General features: G+C 26.0%; 1 protein-coding gene across 6 annotated transcripts in view; it reads left to right on the top strand.

Moving 5' to 3' along the window:
- The window catches only part of LOC129963093 (uncharacterized), a 65,938-nt gene extending 54,582 nt beyond the window's left edge, over positions 1–11,356 (top strand). For 5 of the 6 annotated variants that reach the window (XM_056077145.1, XM_056077150.1, XM_056077149.1 and 2 more), the window contains 8 exons: positions 2,002–2,191; positions 3,527–3,661; positions 6,006–6,079; positions 8,877–8,922; positions 9,242–9,306; positions 9,398–9,481; positions 9,724–9,792; positions 9,988–11,355. In XM_056077145.1, coding sequence (XP_055933120.1) covers positions 2,002–2,191; positions 3,527–3,661; positions 6,006–6,079; positions 8,877–8,922; positions 9,242–9,306; positions 9,398–9,481; positions 9,724–9,792; positions 9,988–10,122 — 798 coding nt within the window. In that variant the 3' untranslated portion in view covers positions 10,123–11,355. Of the gene's footprint in view, positions 1–2,001; positions 2,192–3,526; positions 3,662–6,005; positions 6,080–8,876; positions 8,923–9,241; positions 9,307–9,397; positions 9,482–9,723; positions 9,793–9,987 lie in introns of all 6 variants that reach the window. The other variant, XM_056077148.1, reaches the window with a different exon arrangement.
- The last annotated feature ends 730 nt before the right edge of the window (positions 11,357–12,086 follow it).

Raw genomic sequence — 12,086 nt, 5'->3', positions numbered from 1 at the left:
ATAGGATCAAAAGATATTGTAATCAAGAATAAACCTTAATTTTGTTTTTAAAAAAAAGTTTGGATTTTATTTATTAATTTTTTTGTTGTTAATTTTTTTAGAAAGATGGCTGAGGACTATTGCAAATAAAGGCAATTTAATTTCTTTTTTATTGTAATAAATTAATTTAAAATAACATAGTATGGCATTTTATTGTAGACATGATGATTATTTAAGAAATGTTTAAATGTTTTGCATATCATTTTTTCAGGATATGTAACCATGGACATGCTGTAATTATTGCTTAATTCCTTATAAAGCTTATTTTCTTACATATTATTAATGAGCCAATTACATTGGCACTTTTAAAATTTATTAAAATTTAGTCTGACATTATATCATAGTATTGTAAAATTATTCTGAACTTTTATTAAAATATTTGACTATATTAATATATTATCATGTTTAAATGCCCAAACCATTTGCCATATTTTTTATTAATGTTTGGTATATTATCATTTTGGAATGGTTTGTTGAATAATGTAATAAAGTGACTTTATTACATTACTCAATAAAGTGACTTTATTACATTACTCAATAAAGTGACTTTATTACAATATAATAATTTTTGGTATTGCAATTTGTCTATTTACCTACAATTAAATTTTCCCTTGAAACCTTGTATAACAAAATTTGCTTCGATAAATTATTTTAAAACACTATTTGCATCGTGCTCAGGGTATTGAGAATTTTGACAAGGATTGGTGGAAAATGGTTCAAAACAAGAATGTAACTTATTAAAATTGTAAATTCAAGTTCCATTAATTGAAATTTTTCCTTTCATCTCTCAGTTGTAAAGTATTTCTGCTATAAAATTATTAGTATTCTTACTATAAGACTAGTTCACCTAATTCCTTAAAATGCATCAGAAATTTTGAATGCTAAATAATGGTTATTTTGTGTACAATATATATTTTTTGAAGTATTTTTGAAATTATTTTGTATAGTGTAGATTTCAAAAATATCCTCGTTCATTTTATTTTTTTCCTGGTATATATGATAAAGTAATAAAATATTCTGATTCATTTTAAAGAATTTGAGGTTATTACCAATTGTAGAAGTACTAGTACTTCTAGAATAGAAATACTTTACAATTAGAAGTTAAAAAGCAAAATTGCTAATAACGAAACATGAATTTACTATTTTAAAAAGTTGCATTTGTGTTAATGAAAGTCTAAATCAGTCCTTTTTCAAAAAATTTTCAAAAAACCTTGTCAAAAATGTTCAAAGTTTTTGGAATTACGAGTTTATAATTTCTGCTCAAAGCTAGTAGGTTTGTTTTATTAAATTTGGAAATTAGAAGAAGTCTCTGTCTTCCCATAAAAATATATATAACAAAATTAAGTGACATTTACTATTTAAGTTACATAGATAAGTACAATTTATACTAAGTTGATTTTATCATCAAAATTAATCTTTTTGTGTTATAAGTATTTCAAAATTAAATGTAATTTACTGTTTTATTTATTATTATTTTGCTTTAATTTCTCATTTTTACTCTCTAATTTTAAGATAAATGCTAAAGGACTCTGGATTTATTATTATTAATAGAAAAATAAAGTTTGAAATCGACTCTCAAGTGGAGAAAAAAATTAGATCCTGAATTATGGCTTACTTTTTATTTAAGTATACTACTAAACAATCAAAAAACGAATGATACTGTGAATTATTAATAATTTGAATACAGTTCAATTGCTAGAATTATTTTGCCTATTCCTTTCCCTTCCCTGTTTTATTTCTTGTCTTTAAAACTGTAGGCAGCAAAATAATATCTCTAAAAATTTGTACTAGGACATCTATCCCCACATTTAACCTTCCATTGATTGAATGTTGTCAAAAGAAGCTAGGAGAAGGGGGAAAATTTGAATTATCAATTGTTATTTTTCAACTTGCATTTTAATTGGAATGAAATTTTATTTAATGCAAGTTAGCAGTATCTTATAGATGTATTTTTGCTTGCAGTCCATTGTCGATGCTCGCTCTGTCAGTCCTACCAAAAATACCCCATCTTCCAAGCAAAAGAGGAAGAGGAAATCAACTCCGACCAAGCAAGCAAAACAAAAAGCATCAGAACCAGCCACTTCATTTGCAGATGTTAACTTACCAGAAGTTGAACAATATAAAAAGCTGTATGGTCAAAATCTGAATGCATGTAAGTTTTATCTGGTAGTAACCATTTATCGATATATTTTTTTCTAAATAATTGAGTTATATTTCTTGCTCCTACAAATAATTCTGAATTTCTCCCAGCGAAATTCGTTTGTCATTTCCCATGTCATTGGTCAATTTTTAAACTTTATTATTGCATTTAAAAATATATTGTTTGATCATAATGTATTATTTTGAAAATAATATGTAGATGAAACATAGAATATTCACTCCTGAGAGTTAAAGAATAGCATGTTTTCTGAACTTAATTTGCATTCAGTATTAGTGCATGAATTTTAGATGAGTTGATCTTGTAATTTATGGATAGAATTTTGAATAAAACATTAATTGCATTTCATAACTGTGTTGTTCCAGTAACTTCCACTGATAAAGAAAACTTCATTGGATAAACGATGTATTGTAAGAAATATGTTCTCTAATTGAAATATATCCATGGAACTATTTTTCATGTTCCAAATTAAATTGTATGTGACCTAAATGACAAGAATAGACCATAGCTTGGGAAATTAACTACTGTTCAATGTAGGCCCTAACGCTATTAATAGTATTAGGTATAGAGATTCATCTAATTAGCCACCATTTTCTAAACTATACTACTCTAGATTTTTAATTACAGAATGGCAAGTTGAAGACAAAAGTTGTCTCCCATAAGCAAAAAGCCATCAATTTACAGATAAAGTATTTCATAGCAAAATCTCATTCCAGTTAGAATTTTTTTTTTTTATGGGAAACAGGGAGGTCAGTTTTGCTACCCAACAAAATTGTTGCTGAAACCTTAATTCCATATCTTCTATACTAAGCCGGTCCCTTTTGTCTCCAGCAGTAGGAAGACTCATCTTCCAAAGTAAAGGTGTATTTATATACAAGTGGTCTTCATACATACTCTTTTATGAAAATGTCTACAACTGATGGAAAATATATTTTTTGCCATCAGTTGTAGATTGTTGTGGTTCACAATATCAACTTAGGATACACTTTTTTTCCATTCACACGACTATATTTTTACAAATCAAATAAATAATTTTTTCTGGACATAACCAACAATTTCATAGTGAAAATTAAAGTCCAGCAAACATTAGTCAGAAATGATGTAAAATTAGGAGATATGATTTGACAAATGGTCTGTTTCTAACTGAAAAAAAATATATATTTGGTTAAATAAATGTAATTTTATCTCTCATTCTCAATCTTTAATGTCTTAAAAGATGAGTTGTTTCTTAAAAATAATGGAAGTTATGCTGAATGCTCCTTTTCACATGATGTTCATTAATTCTGTTTAGTTGAAAATAAGTGCAATATATTTATTTGCCTTGTTTAGATCAAGCTCCTATTACTGGAATAGCTGTTGTTCCTGTTGTCAGTAATTATAATCAACCTATTGCAATCCAAGGAATGCAACAACCCAGTCAGTTAATTATACCACAAACCATTGCTCCTACAATAGTTACCCAAGGTAAATATTGTATTTTTAGCATTTCATCAAATAAATGCCATTTTCTAGAATAGTTTAAAAAATACTAGTTACTTCCCCCATTACTATTCTTTAACTAGTAATGAATGCCTTTTTTGAATTTGTTTTGTGTGAAAATTTGGTGAAAATCAAAATGTCACCGAATTTTCATTTAATTCACAGCATCTAAAGCTGAAAGACATGATCACATGTTCGCTATGAAAAAATTTTGTAGTCGTGAAATCTCTCATGAAGCCATTTGTTTTCTTTTGTTCTTTTAGTTTCTCCATAATTTCTGATAAAGCATAATTTAAAAATGTACTTGGCTTGGAAATATTTGATTAAAATGAGTGCCTAGTTGGTTTTTTTTTTTTTTTTTTTTTTTTCCTTCCATCTTTTTTTGAACAAAGGATAAGTTGTTAAGGAAATTTAAAAGGACTTCATTTGGTTGATCTCTTCCTTCCTTTCTTTTCAATTATTATTATGTTTATTTAATATGTTGATGTGTTATACAGTTTCTTTCTATGGCAGATAAAACTGAATACTGTTAGTATAAAATAAATAACTCTTTTTACACTGAAAAAAAAAAAAATTCTTATACAACATTGAATTTAGACCTTTTGTTGTTGTTGTTGCTGTTGTTTTTCAATTGATACATTTGAGAATTATTTTTTCAAAAGCAAAAAAATAATGTTATTTAAAATATTATTTAAAAGTCTTTACTCATCTGTTGTTTTTCATATGTGTAAATGTTTTGTTTTTTCCTTCCAAAAATTATCTGTTATTGGAAAATAGTTTATTATATCGGCTGCTCTAAAATTTCCACAGATATTTTTCTTTTACTGATTGAAACTAATTTAACTTTTGGCTATCAAAAAATAGAAATATATTTTAATATGAATAACTAAAAAGACCAAATAAAATAAAAGGAAACTGATGTATTGAAATAAAGTCAAGAAGCAGGTGAAAAATTGATTGTGATTATTTGCAAATTGCAATTTTTGCTTTTTATTATGTTTAAAATAAAATCCAATTGGGGGCTACACCCTCTGCTCCCTCCGCTCACCAACCCACAAGAATCGTGCTGTTATTCTTTTGGAGTCACTTCATGATCCCAGCTTGCCATAAATTATGCATTTCTACTAGAAATTTGAAATTAAAACAATTTTTAAAATTTTCTGGTAACAGAAAGGATAAGACTTGAGATTAACTTATGGTTTTCCATCAAGCACATCAAAATCTTATCAGTCATCCAAAAATGTTTATGGATAGTAGAAATGGGTGCAAACGACTTTTGGGTTAGAATACAAAAAACATTTCACACTTACATTTGGCAAGAAATTGCCAAGAAATAATTCAAGTTTTATTATTAATTTTTTTTTTTCCTTTTTTTATTGTATTTAGTTGAAATAATGTTAATAGCATTGAAATAATTGCCAAAAATGGTGAATGCTAATAAAATTTTGATGACTACATCACATAATAAAAAGATTCCATATTAATATCCATATCATATCCTGTAGTTCCAAATTTTTGTTTGGTAAACTAAAATGTATGCACTTCCAGTTCATTCGTGTCAACTGGACCTTTTTATGAATGATTCTTTAATACTCTCATTTCCTCTAAATGCTCGTTTCAGATTATTTTGATTTATTATCGAGACTGCTCGATTTGTTTGATCATTTTATTTTTATCCAATCAAAAAGAAATCCTTACCTTACATTTTTCTGCTGAGGTAAGCATGTAAACAAGCAAAAAATATGAGCTCTTGCTAAATGACCATTAACAAATTCTGCCTGATTTTGCATCCATATGATCACTTTATTTATACTTTATATCTTTTACACTTTATTACATCCATATAATCACTTTATTATATATAATATGGGTAATGGAGTAGCACTTTAAAATTTTGTCTAACTCAATAATTAATACTTTAGTAATTTGTTTTAGAATTGACAGATATAAATGCTCTAAAACAGACATCATTCTGTAATTAATTTATTTTTTTTTTTTTTTTTTTTTTTTTTTTTTGTACTTGCTTATATTTCTGGCAAAGTTATATAAATTCTATTTTATAATTATGATATATCTTTACATAGTAGAGAGAATGCATTATCTTTTATGTGACATTGAAGTGAAATGAACAAAATGTAAATTTATTAAAAATTCAGATTTAAAAAAAACTTTGTTAAAATATGTGTAATTATGACATGATTATAATTAATAGGATTTAATTTTTTTTTCTTTAGTTCATATTTTTAGTAGTTAAAATAAGTGGCAAATCTTTTTCACACAATATTGAAATTTTTTCCATAATTATTTTTATAATAATTTTTCTTTGAAGTTACAAAGACTGAAGTAATTGTTCCTGAAAAAAATGCTGATTCTGAGGAGCCATCTGCAAAAAGAACAAAAAATGTAATTATAAATTTTATTCTGTATATTCATTTTGTCATTAATAATTTTCGTTTTATTTTTGTTTTAGAAAAATCTAAAATCTCCTAACATATTGTGTGTGTTTTTTCCCCCCAGTATATTAGAACACCAAAAGATTAAACTTCCGAGAATATATCTGGATTTTTATCTTTATAAAAATACTAGAAACCTTTAGTGACCAGCTGGTTCGCCAATCTTAATGCTCATTAAAATTTTAATAATTAAATATTTTATGTAATTCCTACTTTAATAGCTTCTTCATCAAAATATTTTAAAACTTCAAATTTTGATAGTCATATAATTCACTCATAATATTATAAAGGCCTTCTGTCTTAACATAATATGTATCTCTCTAATTTTCTGTGAGCTCCCATAGAATTTATGCTTTAAATTAAAGTGGAAATGATTAATCTGCAATAAATATAATAATATTTTTTACTGAAACAGCATTTTTTTTATAACATGATTACTGAAAACAGTCACTGAGCATTTAAACCTTATGAGAACTAAAGAATATCTTTTTTAATTTATGTAATATCTCAAGAATTTGTCAACAAAATTTTCTCATATTCATTATGAGCAGATCAATTGATTAACAATGTTTCATTTTAAATGCATCAAACACTAAGAAAATAAACAGAATAATTTTAAATAATCAATCGAAAACAGGTTAAAAAAACGATGTACTTAAAACTATAAATATATACAAAAAATATATAACTAACTTAAATACAATTTAATTACAAAAGCATACAGCTAACCTAAAAATAATTTAAATCAAGTCCGCATCGGTTGAAATTAGTTGTCAACAGTCGGAATACAATGAGCATGCGTGAATTTTCTACTCCAGTTGGGGTAATGCTATGCAGATTAGAAATTTTTAATTTTCTTTATTCTGTTTTATTTCTATTCAAAATTACTTCAGAATGAATCTGAAAGATTGATCAATTAACAATGTTTAATTTTAAATGCATCAAATATTAAGAAAGTAAACAAAATAGTTTGAAATAATTGGTCGAAAAATGTTAAGCCTAACCTCATTTGCATGGGGTAAAAACTGAATCCTTACTAATTTGGTGGTGGGGAAATGAAGATTTTTTTGGCAGGAAAGTTAGTTTTTAATTAATAATTAAAAATTCAAAAAAAGGGATCCCAGGTGAACATTCCCAACCTCCAAGGTATACATACATGTACCGAATTGGGTAGCTGTAGGTCAAACGGTCTGGCCTATAGAGCGCCATCACACACACACACATTGAGCTTTATTATAAGTATAGATTACTTTATGTTATACAAATAGTTTTAAACAGATAATCTACTTGGAATTTGTTGTATCCAGCTAAGGAGTGGCTTTTTCTTTGATTCAGAAACGAAATGCATTGTATCATATATTTAGTTGGAAAGCGCATGCTTTCGTTATCATTCATTTATGATCCTATCAGTAATTTTGTTAAACTTTACACCCCAAAATACATTATGGGTATTTAAAGTTATTTACAATTTATCATGTCTAATTTAAAATTTCTAAACACATTTATTTTTAATTAAAACAAATTTTAATTGTGCAAACTTTGTTTTTTTTTAATAAAAAAATTTTTTTTTTTATTGTGCGAATTTTGTTTTTCACAAAATTAATATCAAACGTTAATCATCATATTTTGACTTTCTTTCTATCTTGCATATTCAATTTCAAAAGTCTAAACATGTATTTGAGATACTGAAAGGGCACAACCTGACTAAAACTTTCTGCAGTAACACAGAATTGAACATTTTTGTAATGGAATTTTGTCATTCTCTTGATCCATGCAAATCCGCATTTAAATTTTTATTAATACGTTTTTGGAAGAGCATACAAGCAAAAATTGTTTGCAGATTTTATGTATAGTTCTAAGGTGAAAGAGTTTCAAATTCATAGTTTCTGCAAAAGCCATTAAATGTCTAGAGTGATGATCATCTAATCATCACCACAATTTCCCTATCAACTGCATCACATTGCTGGAATACATATTTGGATGTATTAGTGTATTGATAACAGGTAGGGATTCTTACTTCAATGGCATTTGCTTCTTGCTGGTTTTTTATTAAATCTGAAAATTTTTCCAAATATAGTATTTTCTTCACTGAAATAAACAAATTTCCATCAAAACGATATGGAAAATATGAAAAAATGAATAACGAATCATAAAAATTTGAAAATATTCAAAGACGCTAGATCTGAAAATAAATAATTTTGTATATCAGATATGATGCAGCATCTAATACTAAACATATAAAAATAAAGATGCACATAAAGAAAGTCTTCACTAAGAATTCAAACTATTCTTTATATAGCAGTTTTTTCTGGCCCAGTCACCAACTCCAGAAACAAATTTTGTGCACTAGTTAATGATCCTCTTTATAGAAGAATTTCAGGTGTTGAATCCCTAATTTTGGGTGTTATTATAGAATATATTTCCAAATGGAGGATTTGAATTTTAACAGAAACTTAGTTGAATATTTTTTAGAAAGTATTATTGATAAGTATGAAATTAACATTCTTTTTGTAAAGTACTCATTCGTAGTCATTTTTTTACCAAAAAAAAAAAAAGAGTATTTTCTGTCTTTTTGGGTGTTATTATATTTTAGTGTTTTGAAAATATGGGCAGTTGTTTTAAAATATGTGATATGACCAGTTTTGTTTGGAATTGATAAAATTTCATACTTAATAACTTATATATATGTAACTTTTATCAATATTTATGTTGTTGTCATGTAGTGAAAAATTTATGATTTGTTTTAGAAAAGTGAAAAATCGGAAGAAAATACAACTTTTCAAACTAAAATTAGTAAGTATTTACTGTTTTTCTTTTTTCCGGCATGTACTTAGTTGTATATTTTTTAGAGAAGCTGTTTAAACTACCCATAGAATATTTACTAATTGATATAATTTGTGCTTGATAAAAAAGAAATTTGTCTTAAAAAAATGAAAACTTACATAAGCATTTCTTTAAATAGGCTTAAGTTTGAAGATTTATAATATACTATATACATAACATCGCTGATAAATAAAAGTGAAAACCATCATATTATCTTCCATCTTAAACAAGAATTTTGTAATTTTAGTGTTAAATAAATGTTAAAATAGTTTTTTTCCCCCCATTATAGGAGATGCTGCGACTGAAGATGAAGATTGTGATAAACCTTTGGCATCTTTAGTGGGTCATCCTATAGTAAGTTCAGACACTAATTCTTAATCAATTTACAAATTCTGCTTAGAATGCATTTCTAATTCTTATAAATTCTCTCACAATTTCCTTTCAGGATAGTGTTTTAAAGAAGCATATTGTAGATATTGTAGAACAAAGTGATCTTGAAAGCATTACCATTAATGGAGTCATTCAAAAGGTATGTCATAAAAAAATATACTATAAAGTTTTGATATATCATTCTAAACATAAAGTAAGTTTAAAATAAAAGTAAAAGCGAAAAAAAAAAATCGATTTAAATATGTATGTTATAAGCAAGTTCATTTGTATTTTACTGTGAAACAACTTTCAGTTTTTAGAGAATTGTATCAAACATTGTTATCTTTATTTTAGTTTAGACATGAATAATGTGAAGAGTTTTTCATTTATCCTCTCTTGCAGATTTTCAACATGTATCCCAAATTCGATTTGTCATATAGGAAGGAATTCATTAAACAAACTTTAAGATCTGTAAGTAATCATTTTTAAACCCTATTTTATTAAAATGAATTATTTTAAATTATTCGCTGCAATACTGTTATTATTGATTCTAACTGGCAGAATCTGCTAATAATGTTCTGCAATTTACTAAGTATTTTTCTTTGCTATTGAGGATTTGAAGTTAATTGATACAAGGCTTCTTACATCATACACATTTCTTTCCAGATCCTTTATAGACTAGGAGAAGAAAAGAATTCATCCAAGGAAGTAGAGAAAAGGGATACAGACAGTCCTGACTGTTGTGTAACCACCACTGATAATAGTGAGAACATATCTGAAAGTGCAATGGAGTGCTGCTAAATATCAAACTCATCATTTTCATACATTTTCAAGATCTCATTTTTCGTGAACTGATCCATTCCTGCCATGTATTTTTACTTCATTCATCAATGTTGCTATTCTAAGATGCTGTACTCTTTTAATGAATCTTATTTTTAATTCAAAAACAGCTCATAAGTACCATTTTGTTTTAGTGCACTGCAAAAAGGAGTTTTTCTCGGGGCGAAAATATTTTTAATAATATGATTTACATTGAAAATTTAATACCTTTCGTTTCAACTTGTGGGTAATTTGAAAATTTGTTTGACATTTGTCATTTTGCCAAATTATTTTTGTATTTTAATTTATTGGACTTAGCTGCAGTTTGTTTCATGAATTTAAAATGTCCTCAACCTCAGTTTTAATTTGATGCAGTGTTTTGTATTTAAAAGAAGAAAAAAGTGTTTGTACTTTCTTATTGCTGAGCATTTTCCCAATTATTAATTAGTGAGAAGTTTTTTTTTTTTTTTTTTTTTTTTAAATTTTATTATTATTATTCTACTGTATTGCTAAAAAAATGTAGAGAGCGAATAACTGTTTTCATGTATAAAAGTTTCTATAAAATTAATTTTTCTTTTAAAAAAGAAATAATATTAGTATTTTAATATTTTTAATTAAAGTGCATTTTTATAAATTATTATTTGCTACATTCCTTAAAATTGGAAAGGAAAATCCTGACAATTTATTGTTGTTTCTCACAAAACTGCCATGATTGGAACAGTTTGTATTATTTACAAAATTTATAAATAAAGGTGCTAAACTTGAGAACACAGTCAAATAATGGAGCGAAAAAAAAATTTGTATAGTGGCATTTTTTCTCATAGTAATGGAAAATGAAAGAATCTAACATGCTTTTTCTTTCTCAGTTTCAATTCTTCCATATTCCATTGCATTTTATGGTGATAAATTTCTACTGGATTAAATCCTGTAAGCACTCATGATTTTGAACAAATAATTTTTTTGGTCAGAAAAAAATTAAATTTTAAGTGAATAAACCAAAATTTCTGTATCTTATTTAATCTCGTAAATATTTCATAAGCACCTATAGATGAATCATCTGCTTTTGAACTAAACATGAAAAATAGAGAAAAGATAGTTTGTAGAGGGTTAAATACTGAATTTTAAAATTTATCATACCAGCTATGCACTTAATTATATTCTACAAATAATTTTTCTGTTCAAACTAATGAAAGAGAATTAAATCAATTATTATTGATAAATTGCATGTTTATAACAAAGAATAATTAAAGAGATATATTAGTCTCTTTCTTTTGTAAGTTATTAAATTCCTTTTGCATATTCTTTTTTATTCCACGGTTTTATTCATCTTATAGATTTGAAATTTAAAAGAATATTATTGAATAAGATTTAGCAATTACTTCTCTTTATAAATGTTACCAGCAAAACTAGGTTTCCAGCTATATTTGGATCTATTAAATAGTATTATTGTTTCTAATATTTACCAAATATTTAAATTAATTTTTTTATCATAAAGTTATACTTCAGTTGTTTATTTAATTTTGCTACATATTTATTAGCTGCCCTGAAAAGGCAAGCCAGTACTTTCAACTTTTTTCACTTCAATATTTTCATTGACTCTGAGGCCTAAATTTAAGGATTGATAATTTAATTAACAATTATTTTATTGCGTAATCTCATTGTTTACTCTAATTTTTGAACCCTTTTCAATACTTGAATTTCCATATCTTAATTTTCTAACTTGAGTTGTGTGTATTTTGTTTTCAATATTTTATTATTTATTGGAAATAATTGAAGTAAGAAAAAAAAAAAAACTATTGGTCATCAATTTGTTTTGGAAAATTACAATGCATTAAAGTTTTCATTTCAATATAAAGTATTTTTATACAGGCTTGTACTCAAACCATTGAAGTCTAACTGTTAAGAATACATATGTCATTATTACTGGCATTTGCAATGCAAAAAAT

The sequence above is a fragment of the Argiope bruennichi genome, chromosome 3 (assembly GCF_947563725.1).
Source record: "Argiope bruennichi chromosome 3, qqArgBrue1.1, whole genome shotgun sequence".
In the NCBI taxonomy this organism is placed as follows: Eukaryota; Metazoa; Arthropoda; class Arachnida; order Araneae; family Araneidae; genus Argiope; species Argiope bruennichi.
This window is presented reverse-complemented; position numbering and strand designations above follow the sequence as displayed.